At 42.0% G+C, this 24,235-nt stretch overlaps 2 protein-coding genes across 4 annotated transcripts in view; one reads left to right on the forward strand and one right to left on the reverse strand.

The window, feature by feature from the left end:
- Positions 1-651: 651 nt before the first annotated feature.
- On the reverse strand, positions 652-14,188 carry LOC122922935 (interleukin-21-like). Of its 2 annotated transcripts, XM_044273808.1 has the most exons (6): positions 14,155-14,188; positions 13,953-14,026; positions 13,825-13,860; positions 3,565-3,699; positions 1,614-1,691; positions 652-1,210 (listed from the first exon to the last, which is right to left on the reverse strand). In XM_044273808.1, the coding sequence occupies exons 3-6, from the start codon at positions 13,834-13,836 to the stop codon at positions 1,193-1,195; spliced, it is 243 nt and encodes an 80-aa protein (XP_044129743.1). In that variant the 5' UTR covers positions 13,837-13,860; positions 13,953-14,026; positions 14,155-14,188; the 3' UTR covers positions 652-1,192. The 2 variants fall into 2 exon arrangements, with proteins under 2 accessions (XP_044129743.1, XP_044129678.1); XM_044273743.1 differs by lacking the exon at positions 14,155-14,188 and having other exon boundaries at positions 13,953-14,076.
- Positions 12,940-24,235, forward strand: part of LOC122922795 (cyclic AMP-responsive element-binding protein 5-like) — a 62,176-nt gene continuing 50,880 nt past the window's right edge. For both annotated transcript variants that reach the window (XM_044273568.1, XM_044273630.1), the window contains exon 1: positions 12,940-13,044. The gene's annotated coding sequence lies outside the window, so the exon portion shown is untranslated. The remainder of the gene's footprint in view (positions 13,045-24,235) is intronic.

Raw genomic sequence — 24,235 nt, forward strand, 5'->3', positions numbered from 1 at the left:
AGTTTCTGATGGTCTCCCGGTGGTGTTCCTTGGATGGTTGTGTTACTGACCTCTCAGAACCAGCACCAGATTAAACCCACTGTAGACTTTCCTTTAAGAGTATAGGGAATGTTTTGTGTATGTGGGTTATGGCCATCCTGAGAACATTAAAGGTTATAAAGTTTGAATGGCTTATTTTTGAAGAGGTAAATGGGTATGTAATGATGTATCAGCATTATTCATATTTCTGACAATAATCTCAAAGCACTGTGAATTAAGAACGTTGTCAGCGTTGTGTCCCTCAAAGTAATGGACTCACATGGTGGCCACATACTAATTATGGGGCAAGAGATGAGTAATCAGCATTCATTAAACTGTACCTAACCTTTTGCATATCCAATGGGCTATGCCAGCATTAAATGGAGCGGAAAACAGTGATGGGCTATGCAGAGTTCCTGCCTGCGCCCATTAGCTTTGCTAAAAGCTCTATATAGTACATCAGTGCAGGGGACCCTATAAAGATGTGCTGAGATTTTAGCAGATGCTGTGATAAATATGGTGTTATGGTATTTACGCCATCTATAGGATTAGTACATGTGCCCCATAATATATAGGCCCATATATATTCTAAATACAGTATAGTGTTATGGGATGACTGAATTGTGTTCTAATATATATATATATATATATATATATATATATATATATACATACATATACCAATATGAAAGCTATACATCCTACTGCACATGATTATTTCCATACCTGGTAGCTACTAAAGTCACATTTGCTAATTATTGATTGCACATTTTACATGCAATGAAAACTAAGGAATACATTATTATTCCTTATAAATACTTATTTATAAGCAACTCTAGGAACAACTGGTATTAAAAATCCATGTACAGTGGACATTTACATTAAAACTGCAATAAGGCTGTACGCCGTGGACAAGAGTACAGGCCCGAGAACACTGTGTAGAATTCATGTACGTGACACTTTTAAATAAACCTGATATTTATGGGCTCCGAGAACTATTGTAAACTAGTAATATCCCGAAGATCTGGATTTGGGGGGTTGTTTAAGTTCCACAAGAACAAGTATGACGGATCGTTTTCTTTTCAAATGGTTAGGTCTTTGTAGGCTAATGGCTGAATGACTGATGTTGCATTTTTTCAAAGAGAGGTATGAGCTCCGCTGTTAATTTGTAGGTTTAAGATTTACTAACAATCTGTGGATAAAAGGGAAACATACATATGTTAATGCTTGCAGCATGAATATTATACTATACATAGCACAAAATGGATATTAATATTAAGAAGGTTGTCCTAATTAAATAAAAACTCAGACAGCTCCTCTAAATTAACAAAAGTATCAATACTCTGCGCTTCGGTCCTCCACGTTGCTGTTTGTTCTCCTGGCTGCAGCGGTGACGCTCTGTGTACTGTTCAGGCGACTGATCGGCTGCAGCAAGGAAGTTGAAATCAGCAGAAGGGAGGAGTGGAGAGAAGTTCTGGAAGCGACAGAAGAGTGAGTATGGCTTCTTTTGTTATTTTAGATCATTTATGTGTGTTGCTCGAGTTTTTATTTAACGTGGACAGCCCCTTTAAGCTGTGGCATCCTCTTTTGCTGACCTTCTGCAACAGTAGCTCCATTTTATTCAGAAATTCTTCTGGGCTCTCTTTGGTGTAGTTAGAACATGAAGTGCACCCCTGAAATGAAATACATATTAATTATATTTGACATCTTCATTATTATGGAATAGTTAGGCTACATTTACACAAATTGGAAAAACATCAATCACAGAGCCGTTTTCAGAGTTATTAGAAGACAATGGGCCTATTCACATGGCCATTTTTTAACAGCCAGTAAATAGCAGCCATAAAAAATAGAACATGTCCTATTTTTGTCTGTTTTCACAGCCATGCGAACCCCATTAAAATCAATAGGCCTGTTTTTAACAGCTATTTAGACAGGAGTGCACCTGTCTGACATTAAAAATTAGTAAAAATTCCTTTCAGGGGTTAAAATGAAAATAAATAAATAATAATACTCACTTTATCCACTTGAACCGGAGGGAGCAGGATCGGACTCTCCCAGAGTTGTGATGTCAGTTCTTGCCCCCTCCAGTGCACAGCCAGCATCCCCTTCACGTTCAAGTGGATGTGGTGAGTACTTTTTTTGGACCCAGCAGAACAGAAGGCACTATTGGGGGCAATATTTATACTGGAGGATACTATTAGGGGGATATTTATACTGGAGGGCACTAGAGGGGGCATTTTATATACAGGGAACATTGTGGGGGGGGACCTTATATACTTGGGCCACAATGAGGGCATTATAGACACTGGGGGCACCACAGAGGGGCCATTATAGATACTGGGAGCAATAGTGTTGCTATTATTTATACTGGGGGCACTGTGGGGGTGTATAATATATTCTAAGGGCATTGTAGGGGTTCGGATATTCCAAAAAAAAGGTATGACATTCATACATTTTTAATAACCATGAAAAATGTTTTTAATGAACCTTTTTATTTGTCTAAAACTGTCTTGTGAATATGGTAAAAAGTTAGGATCTGATTGATTAATGACTGCACGAGATTTCTTTACTAATTACATATTCTTTTATGCACCATCCAACTTTTATAATATATATATTTTATGTTATTATATTTATATCATAGATAGGGAACTATGGACACTAGGGCCCGGGTGTGACTGCAACCTTTGCATTCCTGACTGTAATAAAGTCTTGCTATGTTTATATATTTTAAATTATTATTAAAGGGGTTATCCAAACATGTAACCCCCCCTCACACAATACCCGGGCCCCTCATACAGAGAATACTTACCTGGTCCCCAGCATCTGTGTCCTTTCAGATCCCTCCACGTGATGTCACACTTGACTTAAGGGGGCAGGTCACTGTTGCTATTGGCTACCTTCCGTCACCAGATGTTGTGATCTGCACGAAGAGGAGATGCAGAGACGGCCGTGGAGGGATCCGGAAGGACACAGGTGTCGGGGACCAGGTAAGTATTCTCTGTATGAGGGGCCGCGCATTGCTGGAGGGGTATTAGAGGTTTGGATAACTCCTTTAACTTATCCCTCTAAATGCTTTTATATTGAGTGAAAAAAATGGCATAGACAATTATTAAAGCAAAATTTCAATGTGCCATTGTTATCTTACTGGTTATAAAGATTTACACATTCTGTTAAGATGAAAATGTATATTTTAGTATAAGATATCCTTGTTTAAGGGTAAAGGGTATCTATCATGTCATGAAAGAGTTAGATTGATATTAATTATGGAAATATATAATCAATTGCATTGTATAGCAAATAGTGTCAACTATACAATAGACGAAATAACTCAGGAACGGGTGACTACTCGAGCCTTGCACCACTATATCTCCATTAAGACGCAAGTCATGCTCAGCACAATGCTGTAGCCCATGTTCCCTTTTTCTGAAAACTGATGTAAATCCATTGATAAATCTCCCCATTGTTTTGCATCTTAATACCAGCGGTTACAGTTCATTATAACTGAATTATACATGTATTTTGTTAGAAAAATAAACTCACCTCACGGTCATGGGGTTTACTAAACTTCACTTTTCTTATACAGCTGTCAAGCTCTGCTTGGTTTTTTCCTGTAGCTACATGTAATTTTGGAGTCTGTGATCGAAAGCACATTAATGCTGTGTCTAGGCACTCTTCCTAAAAATCAGAAGAAACAGAAGTACTTGAATTATGATATATGAGAACTAGATTCATGTACAGTATATAATGAAAGCACAGCCACAAACACAGCATGCATGCTCTCAACACAAGGTATTTATGAAGCTCACTTTTGTCATCTGAGAATAAACTGGTGTAAAGTATAACTGGCTTAGATGTCCATAGCAACCAATCAGAATCAACCTTTCATTTTCCAAAGGAGCTGACAAAAATGAAAGGTGGAATCTGATTGGTTGCCATGGGCAGCTAAGCCAGTTCTACTTTACGCCAGTTTGATAAATGACCCCATAAGATAAAGAATATTAGATGGAGGCATAGTAATTGTTATAAAGCCTGACGGCCAGCTATGCACCCAGAACAACTTCTAAAAACACAGCCACAACCTGAGGAATACAGCCATTTACTCCTACTTGTTAGCCTACTTCTTAGAAATGTTGGCTTTTGTGGTATAGAGCTTGGTTAACACCATCATACTGTTATCGGTAAGACAAAAATGCATGAGGCCTAACGGGTAGTTAGGCCTCATGCACACGGCCGTGTTCCGCGGCCGAGAGCGGACCGTGGAAACCCAGCCGGGATTCCTCCTGACAGCATGAGCGCATGGTGTCATTGGTTGCTATGACGCCGTGCGCTTCATGCAGCCGCTCCTGTACAGTAATACACTATACTAGTGTATTACTGTACAGGAGCGGCTGCATGAAGCGCACGGCGTCATAGCAACCAATGACACCGTACTAGTGTATTACTGTACAGGAGCGGCTGCATGAAGCGCACAGCGTCATAGCAACCAATGACATCGTGCGCTCATGCTGACATTGAAAGGTCTACATGCAGATGCATTTAGTGTTTTTCGGGTCAGTGGAGCTATTGTCAAAACCCAGTATACTCTAGTTGTGTTTTTTTCTATTCATTTGTTTCCATTATCTTCTCTATAAGACTTAAAAAAATACAAAATGTCACACAAACACCATTCAAGGGCAACTAAACCCATAATCAAAACACAAGAACAACCAACTAAATGTAGAATACTAAATCTACCAAGATAAATACCTCTCCTCATTCCTAAATAGTGTCATAGCTTAGGCATATTTGCCTTTTGGGGGTCTGCAAAAGTTGGGTTACCACCATGTGGCGCTGTAATACAGGCTGCAGAATACTAAATCTACCAAGATAAACCCCTCTTCACTCATAAATAGTTCCATAGCAAGGTAGATTTGCCTTTCTGGGTCCTGGGAAAGCTGGGTTGCAACTATGTGGAACTGTAACGGACTCAAGAATGCTAAATTTGCCAATATAAATTCCCCTCCTGACTTATATACATATACAAATGTAACCCAGAAAATGTTAATCAGTGTGGACCATCAGGTAAGGTTTTCATCATTTGATGGAAATGGCTCTTCCATTATTTAAATTATTCTCCTTCTATACATGTGAAACACATGTGAAGGAGCCTTAAAGAGGACCTTTCACTAGTTTAAAAACAAAAAACTAACTATATCTGTGGGCAGAGAGCGGCGTCCAGGGGTCCCCCTGCACTTACGTCTGGGACGCCGCTCCATGGGAGTCCCAGGCTATGAGCTGTGCGCTACGATTGGCCAGCGCTGCAGCAAGGGACAACCCTAATACAAAAACTCCGTCAAGTACAACAGAGGGAGCTGCAGACACCGGAGCCTATACCGGGCGAACGGAGCGGCGCCCAGACATACTAGTAAGTGCAGGGGGACCCCTGGGCGCCGCTCTCTGCCCACTGATATAGTTAGTTTTTAGTTTTTAAACTAGTGAAAGGTCCTCTTTAAAGCACTTTCCTCTAGCTAATTATAAGGGAGCCCAAATGAGGCACACATCCAACCATTTAAAAAGGTTATTGCTGTTAATAAGATGCATTTTCCTCTTAATAAATTAGGGACATCTGGTTCCAAAGCACCAGGGATCCAGAGTAGCATAGGAACTGGCAGTCTTTATAAATCTCCCCCATGGTTTCAAAGATGAGCTGGGACTGGGGAGAAGAATCACAGGGGGGGCAACTTTCCTGTTTCTTCCTCTCTGGCTATACTTAGTTGACAGGTCCCTCACTGTACTCGTATAGGAAGAGACATGTCAATCAAGCCAAGCTGGGTTACACCAACTAGTAGCTGCTCCTGTGTCTCTTCTCACTGTACATGGCTCCTTTTGAAAAGATGTCTACTTTGAAATGCACCAGTATTTCAGAATAAAACATGGTTGCTTACAACCAGGGAGGCTGTCAGTATTTCTAGCTCCCATGGTTAAAGGGGTTATCCAACCCCTATAATGACCCCCTCATATAGGTTATACTTACCCCGCTCCCCAACACCCGCGCTGCTTCTGATCCCTGCATGGCCATCTCCCCATCGCGTGGATCAAAACATCTGGCGATAGGGGGAGCAGCCAATAGCAGGCCGCGACGGAGATGAGCCTCCATAGCATCGCGGATGACGCAGTATAATCTATATGAGGAGCCAGGGCATTGGGGGGGGGGGGGGGGGTCATCATAGAGGTTGGATAACTCCTTTAAGGCAAAAAGTACTCTTGGTGAGTCTGATTCTAAAAGAGAAAAATGTTTTCTTTTGCAAATTAGCACATACCCATACACTATACTTGTTATATTACATTTACCGGTAAATTGCGTGTAGTTACCATTCCCTTTTATTGTCTATAGTAGCACATTCAGTTACATTTCTATACTTACTATATCATGTTTCTACAGCAGGTGGAACTATTTTACCGAGCATGCTGGTGAAAGCAGACAGTATACTACTAATTGAAACAGAGAACAAAAAATTCTAATAAAAAATGTTTAGTTCTAAGTAAAATGTATAATTGGAATTAGTGAAAACAAGGCCAAGCAACTCAAATATGCGCAAAAACATAGAAAATGGTGTGCGAAAAATGGCAGCATATGCTCTGGATTAAAAAATTTCAATATTTTGCTGTATCAAAGCAGTTTCTTCACTAAAGGGCTGGAGAGCAGTACAATAATGGGTGTCTGAAGACACAATGGAACCATGGTGGAGGTTCTTTGCAAGTTTGGGACTGCTTTTCAGCAAATGGAGTTGTCGGTTTGGTCAGGATTAATTGTGTCCTCAATGCTGAGAAACATAGGCAGATACTTTTCCATTACACAATACCACCAGGGAGTTGTCTGAGTGGCTCCAAATTTATTCTGCAGCTGGACAATGACCCCAAACATACAGCCAATGTCATTAAGATTAAGAACTATCTTCAGTGTAAAAAAGAACAAGCTGTCCTGGAAGTGGCCATATGGCCCCCACACAGCCCTGATCTCAACATCAGAGTCTGTCTGGGATTAAACGAAGAGACAGAAGGATTTACGGAAGCCTACATCCACAGAAGATCTGTGGTTAGTTCTCCAAGATATTTGGAGCAACCTCCCTGCTGAGTTTCTTCAAAAAATTTGCGCAAGTATACCTAGAAGGACTGATGCTGTTTTTAAAGGAAAAGGTGGTCATGCCAAATATTGATTTAATTTACTTTTCTATTTTGTTCATTCACTTAGCATTTTGTTATGTGCTAAAAAAAACAATCTATTGACTATTTTGAAAAGCATTCTTACGGTACAGTATTTTTTCCACACCTGCCTAAAACTTTTACATGGTACTGAATAGAATTGCATTCATGAAGTATCCCATTGTTGGCTATGGACTAAACATGGGTTTATATATAGAAATGTATACATGATATGCTAACACTCTCCATATGTATTTTCGGACATTTACAAAAAAACACTTTGCCCTTTAGAAAAAATTATATATATATATATATATATATATATATATATAAAATGATTATTATTTTATGTGAAAGAGTCAATGAGGGGGTGTGCCGGGACTTCCCCACAACTATAAGCTAAGGGATATACCTGACATCATGCCTCAGTTCATTCCAATGCAAAGCATTCAGATATGACATTCATTGGTTTGCTTATCAAGATTTTTTTTAATTGCTGTTCAGTCCGATGAGTTTTGTCAGCTATTGCATTTGCATTCTCTGGGGAACATTGACACTATGAAAGCTGTAAAGCCCTTGCAAACCACAAGTTCTGTTTTATGAGATTATTTTACAGTAACTGAGGTGGAAATATGTGCATCATGGCATATATTTCCACTTGAACCAGCATCTGCTTCATACCAAACAAGCAAAAAATAGCTGATGGAGGTATATGAAAGTACAATGCTGTATGTATGGGAATATTGAAAGAAAGTCAAACGCACAAAGTATCTCCTGTTGTTGACCATGGGCAGGGAAAGCAGCAAGGAAATCAAAAGTGAGCAACAAAACCACCAAATACGTGAGTCATACACATATCTGGGCTATTTATGTGCACGGCAATAGAATACCTTGCACAAATTACATTTTGTGGCCATTAAAGCAATATTTAGTGCTAGGGATTTGCCCTCTGTGCAAGCTTTGACCAGCCTAGATGCCTGACACAGGCTAGGAACAGGAAGGTCACCTTCAGTGGCATAGGAGGGGAACACCTTTTCATTTAAGTATCCCATCAGCAGACTACAGGCCGCTACACGACAACCTGTTGGCTACACATTTACAAGTTGATGGCAGGAAATTTTAGTAGTGTATCAGTGCTTGTAAATGGTGTAATCCTAAAATGAACACTACATTATCTGAGGTTTTCCCACAACTAGAATTGGTCAGTAGGATATGTCATCAATCCTGCTTGATGGTAGTTCAATCCTAAATAATCCTCTAAATGAAGGAGCTGTAGCCCTAGACAAACAATTCAGCTCTTTTAGGGTACGTCCTTATAAAATGGATATACTGTGGATTTGCCATCGGAGATTTGTGTGTACTAAGGGTGGCCATACCGAAAACCTTTTTCACACATAAAGGCCCTCTTCTCCATTTGCTGCACAGGAACCTAAAATACAACTGCAATTGTAGTGTGCCATTTCCCTATACAACTGATTTACCGAAGTGCTGCCTCTTTTTTTCCTATGTTTTCGGGATCAGCATGGGTCTTAGAGGTCAGACCCCACCTGATCATATTTCAGCATATCCTATTGATTTGCCAGCATTTTTTAAGATGGGAATGCCTTTTACCGTATTTTTCGCCGTATAAGACGCACTTTTTCTTCCCCCAAAATGGGGGGAAAATGCCCCTGCGTCTTATACGGCAAATGCAGTCAGTTTTACATCGCTGGCAGCGATGTAAAGCGAGCGGGGACTCGGGGAGGGACTGGGAGGAGGAGCTGGGGCCGGCAATAGCGGCGGGGCGGTGCAGTCACTGTACTAAAGGCCCGCCCCGCCGCTCCGGTGTACTAATAAAATATGTCATATTCAATTAATGGTTATTAAATATGCCCCTTTATGCCTAATAGTACCTTTAATCCTAAGCGCATCCGTACAATGCAGGCCGGGCGGGCGGCAGCGTAACTCCCTGATGTCACGTGCCTGCGCCGCCTACTTTATGAATGAAGCAGGCGGCGCAGGCAAGTGACGTCAGTGAGTGACGCGCCACGCCGGCTGCCCGGCCTGCCGGCATTGTACTGAAGCGCTTAGGATTTAAGGTACTATTAGGAATAAAGAGGCATATTTAATAACTATTAATTGAATAAGACATATTATATTAGTATACTGGAGCGGCGGGGGATCTGTGGATGGCACAGTTATGGGCTGGGAGGCTCTGTGGATGACACATGTATAACAGTGCCATCCACAGATCCCCCCCCTGTAACAGTGCCAGCCACAGATCCCCCCATAACAGTGTCTGTCATCCACAGTTCCCCCCATAACAGTGTCCGTCATCCACAGTTCCCCCATAACAGTGTCCGTCATCCACAGTTCCCCCCATAACAGTGTCCGTCATCCACAGTTCCCCCCATAACAGTGTCCGTCATCCACAGATCCCCCCATAACAGTGTCCGTCATCCACAGATCCCCCATAACAGTGTCAGTCATCCACAGATCCCCCCATAACAGTGTCCGTCATCCACAGATCCCCCCATAACAGTGTCCGTCATCCACAGATCCCCAGTAATAGTGCCATCCACAGACCACCTAGTTCCAAACCCACAGCACACCTTTTGGTTAAAAATATTTTTTTTCTTATTTTCCTCCCCAAAAACCTAGGTGCGTCTTATACGCCGGTGCGTCTTATACGGCGAAAAATACGGTAAATTACATTGATCAACATCTATACTTTATCTTAAAAAAAAGACTTACCACTATAAACATCAATAAGAGTAGGCCTTTCCAGATTAAAGGCTATGTGCACTTTTGCAACCATAATTTTACTGCTTAAGGTCACATAAGAGCTGTATGCACAAAAAAGTTATATATTTTTAACCAAGGCTACTTGTACAGTTTTCAACTTTTTTACATTTAATATACACTGGAGCAATACAATAACTGATGCAAAATACACATTTTCTTGAAATGTATTACAACAGTGGGGATTTTTTATGTCACCTGTATTGTTGTAAAGTATTGTCATAAAGAATTCAATAAAAATATATCCTATTTATAAAGTATTGCAACAATGACTAGAAAATGAAATAATTGAATATGTTTTTATTTATTTTATGTTCGTATAAATAAAGGGAGTTTGTCAGCAGTTTTAAACCTTGATTAAGTATTAGGTAGGTAGCTGGCTATAGATTACTTTATTGATGCTTTTATTAGTAGCAGCCTTGTGAAAAAAAAAAGTGTCCTGAAAGCTCTCATATGTCTCATATGCTGAATTGCTCAAGGCTTTCTGCAGCGAGATGCACTACAACCCCTCCCCTCTTCTCTGAAGATGGCTGTAGTGGTCTCCTGGTTGGACACTATAGCTGTCAATCGGAGCAGAGGGGAACAGGTTGTGGAGTCGCTTAGTGCAGAGAACATGAGGGATCACTTTTGGGGCAGCATGCACTACTACAGGAGTAGCGCATGCTGCTTTAAAAGTATTTTTTCACAATGATGCTGCCAGGGCTAGGGCTGTTAGCAGTTTTGACCATGCAGACTCCTTCTAACTAGCTGTGAAGAATTAATGGTTATAGTAACAATACAGAGACATATATATAGTCATGTATCTGACCATGGGTTTTATACTGTCTTGTGCATTTACATTTTAGTAGAGATTGCAGAGGTATTGTATGCAATTAAATGCCAACTGTATACCCTTTTTGGTTAATCCATTTGGCAAATTCTAGTGCTTGCATATAGTTGTATCCCTTCTTAGCAGTATAACTTTAAGAAATGTGGTGGGACCCTAGCCCAAAGGAAATAATATTAGATAACATTCCATATTTTTAGTCATATTGAGACAGTCAGTGATGGCTAACCTCTGGCACTCCAGCTGTGGTGAAACTACTACTCCCACCATGCTCCATTCATTTCTATGATGTTCTGAGAACTGCCAAGCAAATGTACATCTTGGGACTCAGAGTTTTACCACAGCTGGAGTGCCGGAGGTTAGCCATCACATCTAGACTCTAGAGTAATAGTATCCGTTCAGTCAAGAAGAACATTGCTTGATTGGAAATTCATAAAAAACAACAACATTCAATCAGGAAATTATCGTTTGGTTTATGTTTATATTTTTGGCAATGATGTCAAGGTCTCTCTCTGTCTCAGTCTTGGCATTTCTGTCTCTCTCACTCTCGGTTTCTAACTCTGTCTCTGACTTTTGGTGTCTGTCTCTTTCTCACTCTCGGTCTCAGTCTCCAACTCCCCTCTTCTCAAGTAATCAAATGGTTATTCCCTAAGGCCATCTGCACACTTCGCTCAATACACACGTATTTTCTGTGCCGATCCCCATGCGGAATGACTTCAGCGTAGTACAGTACCAGCAAAGTTTATGACACTACACAAATCTCATGTACACTTTGCATCTTTTTTCCATGCAGAAATTGACCTGCCATGTGGATTTAGAAATCCACAGCATGTCAATGTTTGCAGATCTTTTGTGTGGATTTCACAATTTTAATGCATGTACTCCACACCAAAAACCAAATCCTCATGGAAATTTGAGCAGATCAGCTGTAAGTTAACCTGTGCCCATGTGCAGGTACACTAAGGGTACGGCCACGCGGTCAAGTTTCTGCATGTAGTTTTGGAAGCTAAAATCGGGAATGGATCATAAAAAGAGAGAAAATGCAAAGTTATTCACTCCTGGTTGTGGTTTCCAGAACGTCATGCAGAAACCTGACCGTGTGCTCGAACCCTAAAAGTTTCATCAGTCTGTCTGATATTGTCATCCTGGAATGAATGCTACTGAAGTGAAATATGCATATATTACACAAATATAGACAATATTAAGTAGTTCTCTTAGGGTAAAAATCATCACAAAATGTGCAGATACTGCAGTATACTGTGTGCCTCAGCTTGTTCTCTAGGCCATGTTTTTGAAGCTCCTACTTTAAGGGGGTCTGTACATATATAGGGCCATACAGATCTATGAGTGAACTGTAGGTAACCCATCTATAGACATGGGCCAGGATCTAAACTGCATTGAGACATATAGTACAATAGAAGGTTTCTGCACTTTATGCATAGTTGATAATGTTGTAAAAAGACACAAGCCTATTAAATCCAACCTATTGATCCAGAGGAAGGCAATAACTTATTTAAGGCAAATACAATTGCCCTATAATAGGAAGGGACTCCAAATGTGGCAATCCCTGAATGACCCATCTCCAGAAACGAATGACATGTCATATGTTCTGCATCCTGATGTGTCTTGAACAAAACAAAATAAAGTTGGCCTATTTTTCCTAGCCAACCCCTATTTGACACTCCAAAAAAAATACCTACTGTATGTACATTCACAGAATCCTACATTCAAACCAACCATATCAGTTCTTATCCTGCACTGAAATAAATTAGAGCTAAGATCTAATGGGTAGCTGCACCTTCACTGTATTTTTTGTTCTATTTTTTAATCATGCAACTACAAATATTATGTGTATATTACCATAAATTATGAGTTGTAGACAGATGTTCATCTTCAGAAACCCCTCTGCACATAGCGTGTTTAGTCATGTCATATATCGCTAGAACAGGTTTATGTTTTGTGGTTAATGTGAGCATCTGACATCCTATTTGAATATCTTCTTTTTGAAAAAAAATAACTTCTTGTGCACATGGTTGGTGTTTGCGGTTTTGTTTATTGCATGTGTCTGCGAGAAAACTGTATTAGTCATTACACATGTTTCTGTTTTGTTTTTTGTGTGATCACTACAAGCAGAAACCAAACTCCACTGTTCTCTGTATGTGGCACATTGCTCTACTTTAGACTGGGGCAAAGGCTGTAACTAAATTGATATACGTATTTCCCCTGACAAGGTAAGATTTGGCACCTGTTGTCTTTGGAATACTTTTCACTTCCCCTAATAATTATAGCAATTACAGATTAAATATTTGGTTATAATCAGTCTCATATTCCTTGGCAGCTTTCTGTTATATTTCTTTTGTTCAAAATTAAATATTTCAATTCAATTGAAAGGAGTCTCAGATTAGGAAATCCTGTTAAATAAAGTTAAGCTTATTACAGTTTCTTCTATTTTATCTTAACATCTATTCTTGAAAAGCATAACTAAAGGACAAAGACCTTTTGACTCTCTTTCATCATCACCCGTCACCCTTGTAGGCGGTGACAGATTATGGTAATGACTCATAGTCTAGTATAATTCTATAAGAATTTTTAAAAAAGGTCTAAAAAATTATTTTTGCTTGAAATATAATAGAATTATATGAAAGAGTCATATTTAATATACTGCCTATATAGATGCACACCTATTTTGAAAACTTATAACTTTGGGACTTTCATATTAATTCTTGGAATGCTTTGGGAACCCAACATTGGTTGTTCTTAATAAAACATTTTTAGGGGATCTCAAAGTCTATGTGGGATCCCGAAACCTAGAACTATTAATACATTTTTAACAAATCAATATTATTTATGAATAATTCAAATTTAGATATAATTAGATGGCAACTATGACTATAATGAACTTTATAACATTCGCATTTCCACCACCACACGAAGAGATACTGCTATAAGAATATAATATCAGTGAAAATAGCAATAATACCTACAATTCAGGATCATTACATATATCTTACCTTTACATCCATAGGTGTATGAAATGAATGCGGGTACTACAGGAAGAGAAACAGTAATGTGGCATTAGATTTATACAATCACAGCATGAAAGTAGCAGTGAATGCAGTCATTTGAAGTTTATACTTACGGTTTTATTGGCAAATTGACTGATCTTTTTTGCCAATTTCTGAATTTCTCGACACCGATGAATGCTTGGTAAAGCTGCATGTAAGAGAGCAGTTAATGCCAGCAAATGCATGCAGTATAATAACACTTTCCCCATCTCTCTGAAAACTCTTCTGATGTTCACTCAAAATTGAACTCTGAATGATCACATATTGACAACATACCATTTTATCTGCTATTGACAGAACTGTCGGTCCCACCCATTTCTCGTGGAAAGCTTTGCAGAATGGATGAATGACTAATCGTTTTTCTTTTCCACTGACTATGTGTACGTCTGTTCGTATACGGGGGTGGTGGGTGGAGACAGAAATGAATGAATGGGCAGGGAAAAAGTACAGCAGCTGTGAATTCCAGCATATAATGCAGGTAGACAAATTCACCTGACTAGGTGAAAATGAGTGAACTGTCTAATAACATTTACCCTATTGTTCGCCATATAATACGCACTTTTTACCCCCAAAAGTGGGGGGAGAATTTCAGTGCATCTTATGGTGCAAATACTACTGAGCATTTCCATTATGGAAGCGCTCATTAGTACAGCAGGACTGAGGAGCGGTGAATACAGCGCTCCCTGTACAGGTCTGTACTCACCGCCGCCTGGTCTTCATCTGCCACCGCATGCTGTGCTGTGACCTGCACACAACATGAGGATGTCGGCGTGCTCTGTGACCTTACACTATGCGACATCAGGTCACAGCACGGCAGGAAGAGCACTGGATTTTAGAAGCAGCAGCGGTGTCTGGATCAGGAGATGTGGCTTTAATTATTTATTTATTTTTGGCTGATCTGAGATCTGATTCGAGGTCTTATTAACGTTGGGGTTCTGATCAGAGGTCTGTTTGGGGGTCTTATTAACATTGGACTTCTGATATGAGGTCTGATTAAGGGTTTAATTAACATTGGGAGTCTGATCTGAGGTCTGATTAATATTGGAGGTCTGACTGGGGGGGTCTGAGCTGAAGTCTGATTAACATTGGGTGTCTGAGCTGAGGTCTGTTTAAAATTGGGGATCTGATTGGGGGTCTGATGAAAAATATTTTTTTATTATTTTCCTCCTCTAAAACCTAGGTGCATCTTATGGGCAGCAGGTATGTCTTATAGGGGGGAAAATATGATATCCCTCTGAAAAAAGGAAAAAACCATAGATGCACTGCTCTCCATTCCAATTTATAAGGATTGCTGAGGCAACCAAGTATTTCACGTCTCCTATAAAACTACAATGAAGATAGCTGAATGCATCCATGGCCATTTGTCCACCTCATCTAGTCATCTACTCTTTTGGAGTGGCAGACAGGGGTTTGGAGACCCTTCCCTTGTTCTGCCAATTTAACAAAATTTTAGTTTTTATAAAGGGTCTCCCTGGCTACTAGTCTCCACTTTAAAGTGGTTTTCCAGAATTTGTTCCCTTTTTAATTAAGCCCTCTAGCATGTGGTACTGTACCTAACGGAAGAATCATACTTAACTGCTACCTGCTGCTCCAGCTTCCTGGCTCTATTCCTTGATTTTCTAGTCTTTGGCTTACTTCAGGCCATGGTATGGAAAGGGTCACATGTGCCACTGCAGCAAATGACTTGCCTGACGTGTTCCCAAGTGGTACAGACCTGCTGAGTTACGTGCTGCTACATCATTGCTGAGGCCAATCAGTTGCATTCCCCCAAATGACCCTATTCATACCACAGCCGAAAGTAAACAAGCTGGGGACTGAAACCAAGGTTCTGGACAAGAGCAGCAGTGACAGACAGGCCAGGAAATGAAAATATATTCATGCCTGCCCTGAAGTCTCACGAAAGTGCATTCGCACATGCGCAATAAAGTGATGGAGACTGGCGGAGCAGATGGGCAATCTCCATCCCTTTATTGCACTTGTGCCAAATATATTCCCACAAGACTATTACAGTGCTGGGAGCATGGCGTGGCAGACAGGGAGCGGAGCCAACTGCAATGAGGTGGAATGGCACTGTCCTCATTGCACTAGGGGGTAATTTGTATATTATAAAAAGCCTTTTTTTTCTGATTTCTGACACATATGGAGATACTGGAGATATAATCAGACTCTGCAAACAAGCACTGATCTACCGGTAAGTGATGACAGATGACCCTTAAGAATGGCTCCAGCTCATATACATTATTGAACTTTTTTATGCATTAACATTCCATTTTTTAGAATGGAGTTTGAAGCCTTAAGAGTTTAGTAGGGCATCTCAATAAAAAAGTAAATATTTCCTTCAAAAATCCTTATTATTATTATTGCTTCATTGGGCAGATTACCAATTAAATTTTATTACATTTCATTCATTTTCAAGAATATACAGAAACAGGAAAATCAATGAAAGACCCACAAATTCACAAAGAGGGAGGGCAACTCCGAGAGAGAAAGAAAAAATCAATAAATAATTATTCGCCGAATATTTCAAAAAGTTTGGTTTAGACCCGAACTAATTATGCTTGAACCAGAGTTGCTTCAATTGCCCAGAAAGTTATAATTTTACTTTTTTTCTTCTCCCCCACCCCCGCTAAGGTCCTAAATGCAATGACAGCAGTAGCAAATAATGTCCGACTGACAGTGACATACGGTACATAGCTAAGGGTAAACACGTTTGATGGGGTTAACAAGCAGCATGTTTAAAAACACACTGCACTGTCGAATATGTTATTCTTTTTTTATATTACAAAGCTTCCAAAAAATGTTCCTTATCTGGGACAGATGAAGTTTAAACACAAACAGTGTTATGGGAAAAAAAACTGTGGCTTGACGGGCGACCAAGCATCCAAAGATGAGGCCTTAATGGGGACAGATCATGTTTAAAGGTGTTATTCAACCCCTGAAATGCACCCCCATATGCCTGGGCCCCTCACACACAATGTACTTAACTCGCACCTTGCTCCCCGGCACCCACATCGCTTCTGAAGCCTGCACGGCCGCCGCTACATCTCCCTGTCACGCAGATGAAAACATCCAGTGTCCAGAGGGGCAGCCAATGGCCGGCGGTGAAGTTAACAAGCCTCCTGAGCATCGCGGCTGCTGGGGAGCAAGGTAAGTACATTGTGTGCCCTGGGCATATGGGAGGGCATTTCAGGGGAGAGATAACCCTTTTAAGCACATTCAGAATGCCTGCTCATTTGACATACACACACCAAGAGTCACACCACAACGCTTGGGTCAGAGCCCAGAAAATTTTCATTTAGGCTAAGGCACAGAAATTTGCCACATTTGCAGACCAAAGAGGGTTACACTTTGTATATAGGACCAACAAGTCAAATTTTTCACATAGGCAAAGGTGCGAAAGTGCACCACACTTGCGAATCGTCAATTCAATTTTTGCATATAGGACCGACAAGTCAAACTTTGCATATAGCAATAATGCTTGCCAGGCTATGAGTCAGTCCCACCACACCGCTTGGGCCAGAGCCCAGAAAAATGAAATTTAGGCAAAGTCACAGATATGCACCATATTTACCACAACTCAGTAGCTGAACAATTGAACCAACAGCAACGTAGCCGTATGGGAGTTCAGCTTGCACATAGTCTAATTGCTGGTCAAGAAAGGTTTTCTCCTGGGCACACATTCTCTTATGAATGTCTCACAATTGCCCAGAAGAGAAGCAGCTGATGATGATGACTAGGACAGAAGCCACAAAGAAGACCATGATAAAAAGGACAGACTTGTTCTGTTTGAGAATGCTAGCCAATTCTATTTTCCCACAGGATCTGGTGATGCCGCCTCATGTGCTGCAATAGAGCCCTGGTACCTATGTTTGTGTTTGAACACCTACGGCTTATTTTAATCCTACAGATCGTGCACACAGCTGTGGTTTTGTGTTCCGGCCATGTGGAGAAAAACTGTAACAGAGCGCTAACAGTAGCTGAGCTTGGGCTAGGTCTGGGATGTTTTGAGCCTGCGCCCACAATATCAGTAGCATCACAAGTTTACCACAGCACCCAAGCTGACCACAATAGAAGCAGACCTGGCTTTGGCCATATACTGCAACTCTGGCCACTACCCTCTTCCTCAGCACCCCAATATGGTTCCAAGGTTCTGTCAAGCACACAATCATCATTATAGTCCTCACCTTCCCTGCGAATTTTATCAGACTGTCAGATGTCATGGTGGGCTCCTTGCCCCCCTCCCGATTCCCTGCTCTGTATTTGCCCAGAGTGCCACTGTCGCTACCACTATCCCTACCACCACTACTGTGCTACAAGTGCTATCACCACTACTACCAACACAGCTTTGCATTGGGTCCCCTGCCTCTACCTGAACCTCCACCTCCTGGCAGTCCAAATGCTGACTACTCTCACACAAGTAATCAACAGGAAGACTCTCTAGACTATCTGCCATAGTTTGTGGTGGGGTTTTGTTCCATCTTCTTAGGAAAAAAAGGAGTACCACTAGGAGGGGGCAGAGACAGAGAGGATGCAAACTGAAAGGCTTTTCTGGGGCTGCAAAGAGAAGGAGCAGGAGGAATGCTGTGGCCCCTGGCTCCAAGGCACTTAGAGGTGGTCTCCACATCATCCTGCTGTGACTGAGAGGAGGAGTGATCAATCCAGTCCACATTCTCCTACTCTATGTCCTGAATAATAATGTTGTGCCTTTTGGAAGCCAGAGAGGACTGTGACCTACCACTATTAATACTGCATGGATGGCTGCTTCTGCTACTACCCACATTCTGGTTTTGGGAGGATGAGGCCTGGGTCTTTCACTTTGAACTGTTCCGTATTCCAGACATTTTATTATGAGGTCGGTCTAATGAAAACTCACAATTTTCCTAAATGAAAAGTCATAGCAAAGGTTATAGCAAAATTGCAAGTGTGTTTTCTGTCATTTAAAGACAGAGGAACAATTAAATGTCCTTCCTTACTTTGGGAATATTGCAGTATTTGCATTTGAAATGCATGTTCAAAAAAGATATTTCTTCACTATTAAGACACACGTTGCAAACTTGTAATGCGATTTTCTCCCCCAAAGCCACCAATATAATGATGCAGGAAAGGTCCCTAAGATTTCTCCCAACCCTCCCAATTTTCAGCGGCTGTCTTGCGGTCCTGAGGAATATTCCACTTTCAGCTAAATGTAATGATGCATGAAGCATGAAGCCATCAGCTCTCTTCTTCACCATTTGTGAGCTCCTGCGCTCCCCAGCAGGCAGGTGCAATGCAATGACATAATTGCACCTGCTGCGCCCAGTAGAGGAGAGCACTGGCCCGGGAGGTTTTTTTTTCTTGGAACAGCAGCACTCTTGTCCATGGGACTCATATTGCAACTCAGCCTTATTTGCTTGCTTTACTGGGGAGAGTTCCTGGTCCACAGTGGAGCTGTGGACAAAAGCAGGCCATCTCACTAAGATCTGTCAGTTACTCTGTGTTAAGTAATTCTAAATGGTATTACTATATTTACCATTAATCTTGATTTCAATGTTGCACATTCTACAACTCATTTTAGTAGTTGGTTATCACTGAGACACTCAATCCATAGGACATCTGCACAACAGAGGCTATCTACATATAGATAAAGAATTCATTCAATCATACATCAGTTATGAAAAATAATGACAATTGCATTGTGATATGTTATAGTTTAGAGGCCTGTATAGATCGCCGGTAACACTGATGGTCCACTAATGGGCTATTATGATTGTCTTGATATCTATTACATCATATTACATGACACCGGTTTTTTTTTGTCAACACCTTTTTAATTTACAGTATGTCATGTATGTTGGTTCTCATCCATAAATATACAAGCAAATGTTATTGGGCACAAGGAACATGTACAGTTGCAACGCATTTATCTCTGCTAGTGTGTTGGTCATGAGGGATTCCAGAAGATTAGTCATTAGAATTTCCCTTTAGAAATTCTTAGTTCAGACTCTGAAATTAGCTATGTCTGTACATGGGCACATGCTTTAAAACGTAAACCGCAAATATTTAGTTTTTTGAAAGGTGAGAACAGACCTTGCAAACACTATATACATAGTGTTAGGGCTCATGCACACGACTGTATGTATTATGCGGTGCGCAAAAAACAGATCCACCAAAAATACGGATGACATCTGTGTGCATTCGTATTTTGCGGAACGGAACAGCTGGCCCCTAATAAAACAGTCCTATCCTTTTTCGTAATGCAGACATTTTTTGGGGGAACAGAAAAAAGGACATATGGAAACCGAATGCACATGGAGTACCTTCCGTTTTCTTTTTTACGGACCCATTGAAATGGATGGTTCCGCATACGGTCCGCAAAAAACCCCGGAATGGACACGGAAAGAAAATAAGTTTGCGTGCATGAGCCCTTATAAAGGGAACACAATAAATAAATGTATACAGATAAACAATTGGTATGATGGCCTATATTTGACCATAGTCAACCTGCTCCCGAAGGCCTGAAATAGGTGACATAACCCATGCAAATACTGTCACAACACAAATACAGTCGCAAATGATTGTCCAGTTCAGTTTACTAAGTGGCCAATTGGGTGCTTAAATTCATGGGAATGTTCGATAAACTTTTAAACACTATTACCTATCCATAATTACATCACAGATCATAAGGGGAGTTCTATATCTATCTGTTGTTATATTAGTAGCATGTGTATTAAAAAATGAATGATCGATCATCGGAAGTAAAAATCAGAGGTATTGTAAGAGAATAAGGATCATATATCAATGCAAATACATAAGGTATGTGGTATAGTTTTAAAATTATATTAATTTTAGTAACAAGAAAAAGAAACAGGGGCGGCACAGTAACAAACACAGTCCAGCTTCAAACAGCAGGGAGCAGTATCTCGGCCACTCGGAGCCTTCACACTAACGGCGGTGCTCCGCTGCTGATAGCAGAGAGATAATCACAGATACGGTGGCGAAGAAATGAATATGCAGCGGCACTCACCAGTGTGATGCAAACCAGACGGGTCCTTTATTTCAATAGGCAGGGGGCAGACAATTCTGAACACGCATAAGGAGAGCAGCGACGGCCGTTTCGCGCTATCAAGCAATTCCTCAGGCTCTGCGTCGGCGCATATGTTGCGCGTCACCTTTTTAACTAGCGGCACCGATAGTTGTCAATACAATTGACAACAGGTGTGCCTTCCTTAAAGGTACATACAAAAGTAAAAATAAAACATGCAATGCGAAAAACAACAAATAGCAGACAATACAGTGTGGCAACACCAATAAAAGTATTTGCAACAATGTATAGTTACAAAAAGGAACTTTTTGATCGTTCCTATCATTTAAACCCAGTTCACCCAGGGCCTGGGTACGCAGGATCCACCTCGCTTCCCTCTGCAGGAGGAGACGATGTCTGTCCACCCCCCCCCTGCAGAGAGGTGGGCACAGTTTCAAGCCCCATGAAGGAAATACAATCAGTTTTACCTCCATGTACGCTCCTTACATGTTCTATGAACCTTGGGCAGCCTTTACCTGTTTTCACAGAATTAAAATGTTCTCTAACTCCAGTGCAGTTTCTAGGTAAAATTTCTCTCAGGGTGAGTGTCAAAAAAACTCCCCCCCCCCCCCCCCGGGTACGTCACGCAGTGCGTGAGGTACAGTGAGTGAGCGCCGCCGCCCGCACTGCCTGCCTGTGGGGGGACATTATTTTTAATAAGGATCACTATGGACATTATTTAGAATGGAGGCTGCTGTGGATGTCATTATAACTGTATAATGTCTGATAGGCCTAGTCCTGAGTTATATTACACTGCCCTGTATAATAATGTACCCTGATACCCCTTAGTTATATTACTCCAGCGGGGTAATATAACTAAGGGGTATCAGGGATGGGTACATTACTATACAGGGCATGGGCAGGGTAATATAACTCAGCTCAGGACTAGGCCTATCAGACATTATACAGTTATAATGAGTAATGACACCAACAGCAGCCTCCATTCTAAATATTGTCCATAGTGATCCTTATTAAACTTAATGTCCCCCACAGTGACAGTGGCCCCCATTTTCATGTCTCCCACAGTGGCCCCCCCATTGTAATTAATTCCCCCCATTGTAATTAATGCCCCCCCCCCATTGTAATAACCCCCATCCCCCCATTGTAATTAATTCCCCCCCAGACCATCACTCGCCTCACAGCAGGCATCAGCACTGCTCAGGGGCTCAGGGCGGGCGGTAACAGGCAGGCAGTGCGGCGCTCACTCACTCACTGTATGTCACGCGCCTGCGCCGCCTAGTGGGAGGATCAGGCGCGTGACGTCAGTAAGTCTGACCAGGGCCGGTGCAAGGATTTTTGCCGCCCTAGGCAAGATAAAAATTGGCACCCCCGCCCCCCCCCTTATCAGATCCGGAATTGCGGACCCGGATCCGCAATTCCGAACCTGAAAAAAAATAGTACATGTCCTATTCTTGTCCCCAATAACGGACAAGAATAGGCATATTCTCTTAGTGCCGGCAATGTGCGGTCCGCAAAATGTAGTATTAATAACTAAACAATTAAATAATACACATATTGCATTGTCTACTTACCACCAGGACAATTAGATGATCTGGTCTCTGGCTGCAGTCTGGCTCTGCGGACTCCCTTGTCACTCTCTTCTCCCCCCCTCCCTTGTCACTCTCTTCTCCCCCCCTCCCTTGTCACTCTCTTCTCCACCCCCTCCCTTGTCACTCTCTTCTCCCCCCCCTCCCTTGTCACTCTCTTCTCCCCCCCCCTCCCTTGTCACTCTTCTCTCCCCCCCCTCCCTTGTCACTCTTCTCTCCCCCCTTGTCACTCTTATTCTACTCCCCCCACCCCCCTTGTCACTCTCATTCTACTACTCCCCCCCCTCCCTTGTCACTCTCATTCTACTACTCCCCCCCTCCCTTGTCACTCTCATTCTACTACTCCCCCCCCCTCCCTTGTCACTCTCATTCTACTACTCCCCCCCTCCCTTGTCACTCTCATTCTACTACTCCCCCCCCTCCCTTGTCACTCTCATTCTACTACTCCCCCCCCCTCCCTTGTCACTCTCATTCTACTACTCCCCCCCTCCCTTGTCACTCTCATTCTACTACTCCCCCCCCCCTCTTGTCACTCTCATTCTACTACTCCCCCCCCCTCTTGTCACTCTCATTCTACTACTCCCCCCCCTCCCTTGTCACTCTCATTCTACTACTCCCCCCCCCCTCCCTTGTCACTCTCAGTCTCATTCTACTCCCCCTTGTCAATGTTGTCACCTCTAATGTAGCGTGGCCGAGCTCTGTTCGCTCCGCGGTACAGGAGCTTTTGTTTCCTGTACCCGGCTGACAGGAAGTGCTCACTTAGTGTGCACTTCCTTTCAGTCCGGCCGGGTACAAGAAACAAATGCTCCTGTACCCCGGGCCGGACCGAACAGAGCTCGGCCACGCTACACTAACAACTCAGCAGTCTGCAGCGCAGGCAGGCTGCGCAGCACTGAGCCGGCCGCTCAGGAGGCTCAGCATGAGGGGTGCCGCCGGCCGGCCGCCCGATCCTTTAACAAATTTTTTTTTTTTTTTTTTTTTACCTCAAGGGCGCCCCCTGCTTCTGACAGCGCCCCGGGTGGCCGCCCGTCCCGCCCGCCCCTAGAAACGGCCCTGTCTAACTCTTTCAAAGAGACACCTGATCGTTTTCCCAACATAGAATCGACCGCAATCACACAGCTACAGGTACACTACATAAGTGCTCCTGCAGTTAATGAAGCTTTTGACTCTATGTTGCGTACCACCAAATTCAACATATTTCTTTTGAGAATTATTTGCACACAGTGAACAGGTACCACACCGAAAGTTGCCAACAGGGATGCTATTCCTAAGCCAGTTGCTGCTCTTAACAGCCTGAAACCTACTCCTTACGAGCCTATCCTTAATTGTGTGACTTCTTCTAAAGGATATAATGGGTTTCTGTTTAGTGAGTTCAGCCAGGGTTGCATCCCTCCACAAAATGGGACTGTGTTTGAAGGAGAAAGCAAACCTCGGTTCCTCTCTAGTATCCCCCGTCTGTTTCCTTCCTCTTCTCTCTCTCCATCCACTATTCCTCAATAAATCCTCTTGGGAGAAGGACTGCTCTACCTTTTTCATATCTTTATCGAGCAAATTCTCTGGATAGCCTCTGGCTTCCACATATCCACTAGATTTGACATAGATGAATTGACTTGTCTAGAATTCCTCATGGGTAGTGAGACTGCACTAGAACCTGCTAGTGACATGCCTTTGGATCCGTTTACAGGTGGAGTTAAGTCCACCTTTTGCCACCCTATGCCCGCCGGCAGTAGCATCGATATACACTCACCTA

Source organism: Bufo gargarizans, chromosome 1 (assembly GCF_014858855.1).
Source record: "Bufo gargarizans isolate SCDJY-AF-19 chromosome 1, ASM1485885v1, whole genome shotgun sequence".
Taxonomy (NCBI): domain Eukaryota; kingdom Metazoa; phylum Chordata; class Amphibia; order Anura; family Bufonidae; genus Bufo; species Bufo gargarizans.

What these genes read in the sequence shown, in the direction of transcription:
- LOC122922935 (XM_044273743.1), bottom strand. Translation starts at nt 14,063, where the DNA reads ATGCATTTGCTGGCATTAACTGCTCTCTTACATGCAGCTTTACCAAGC. An exon ending in GTCAATTTGCCAATAAAACC is followed by an intron (nt 13,861 to 13,952) that starts GTAAGTATAAAC and finishes CTCTTCCTGTAG; the next exon opens with TACCCGCATTCATTTCATAC. An exon ending in GTAAACCCCATGACCGTGAG is followed by an intron (nt 1,692 to 3,564) that starts GTGAGTTTATTT and finishes ATTTCATTTCAG; the next exon opens with GGGTGCACTTCATGTTCTAA.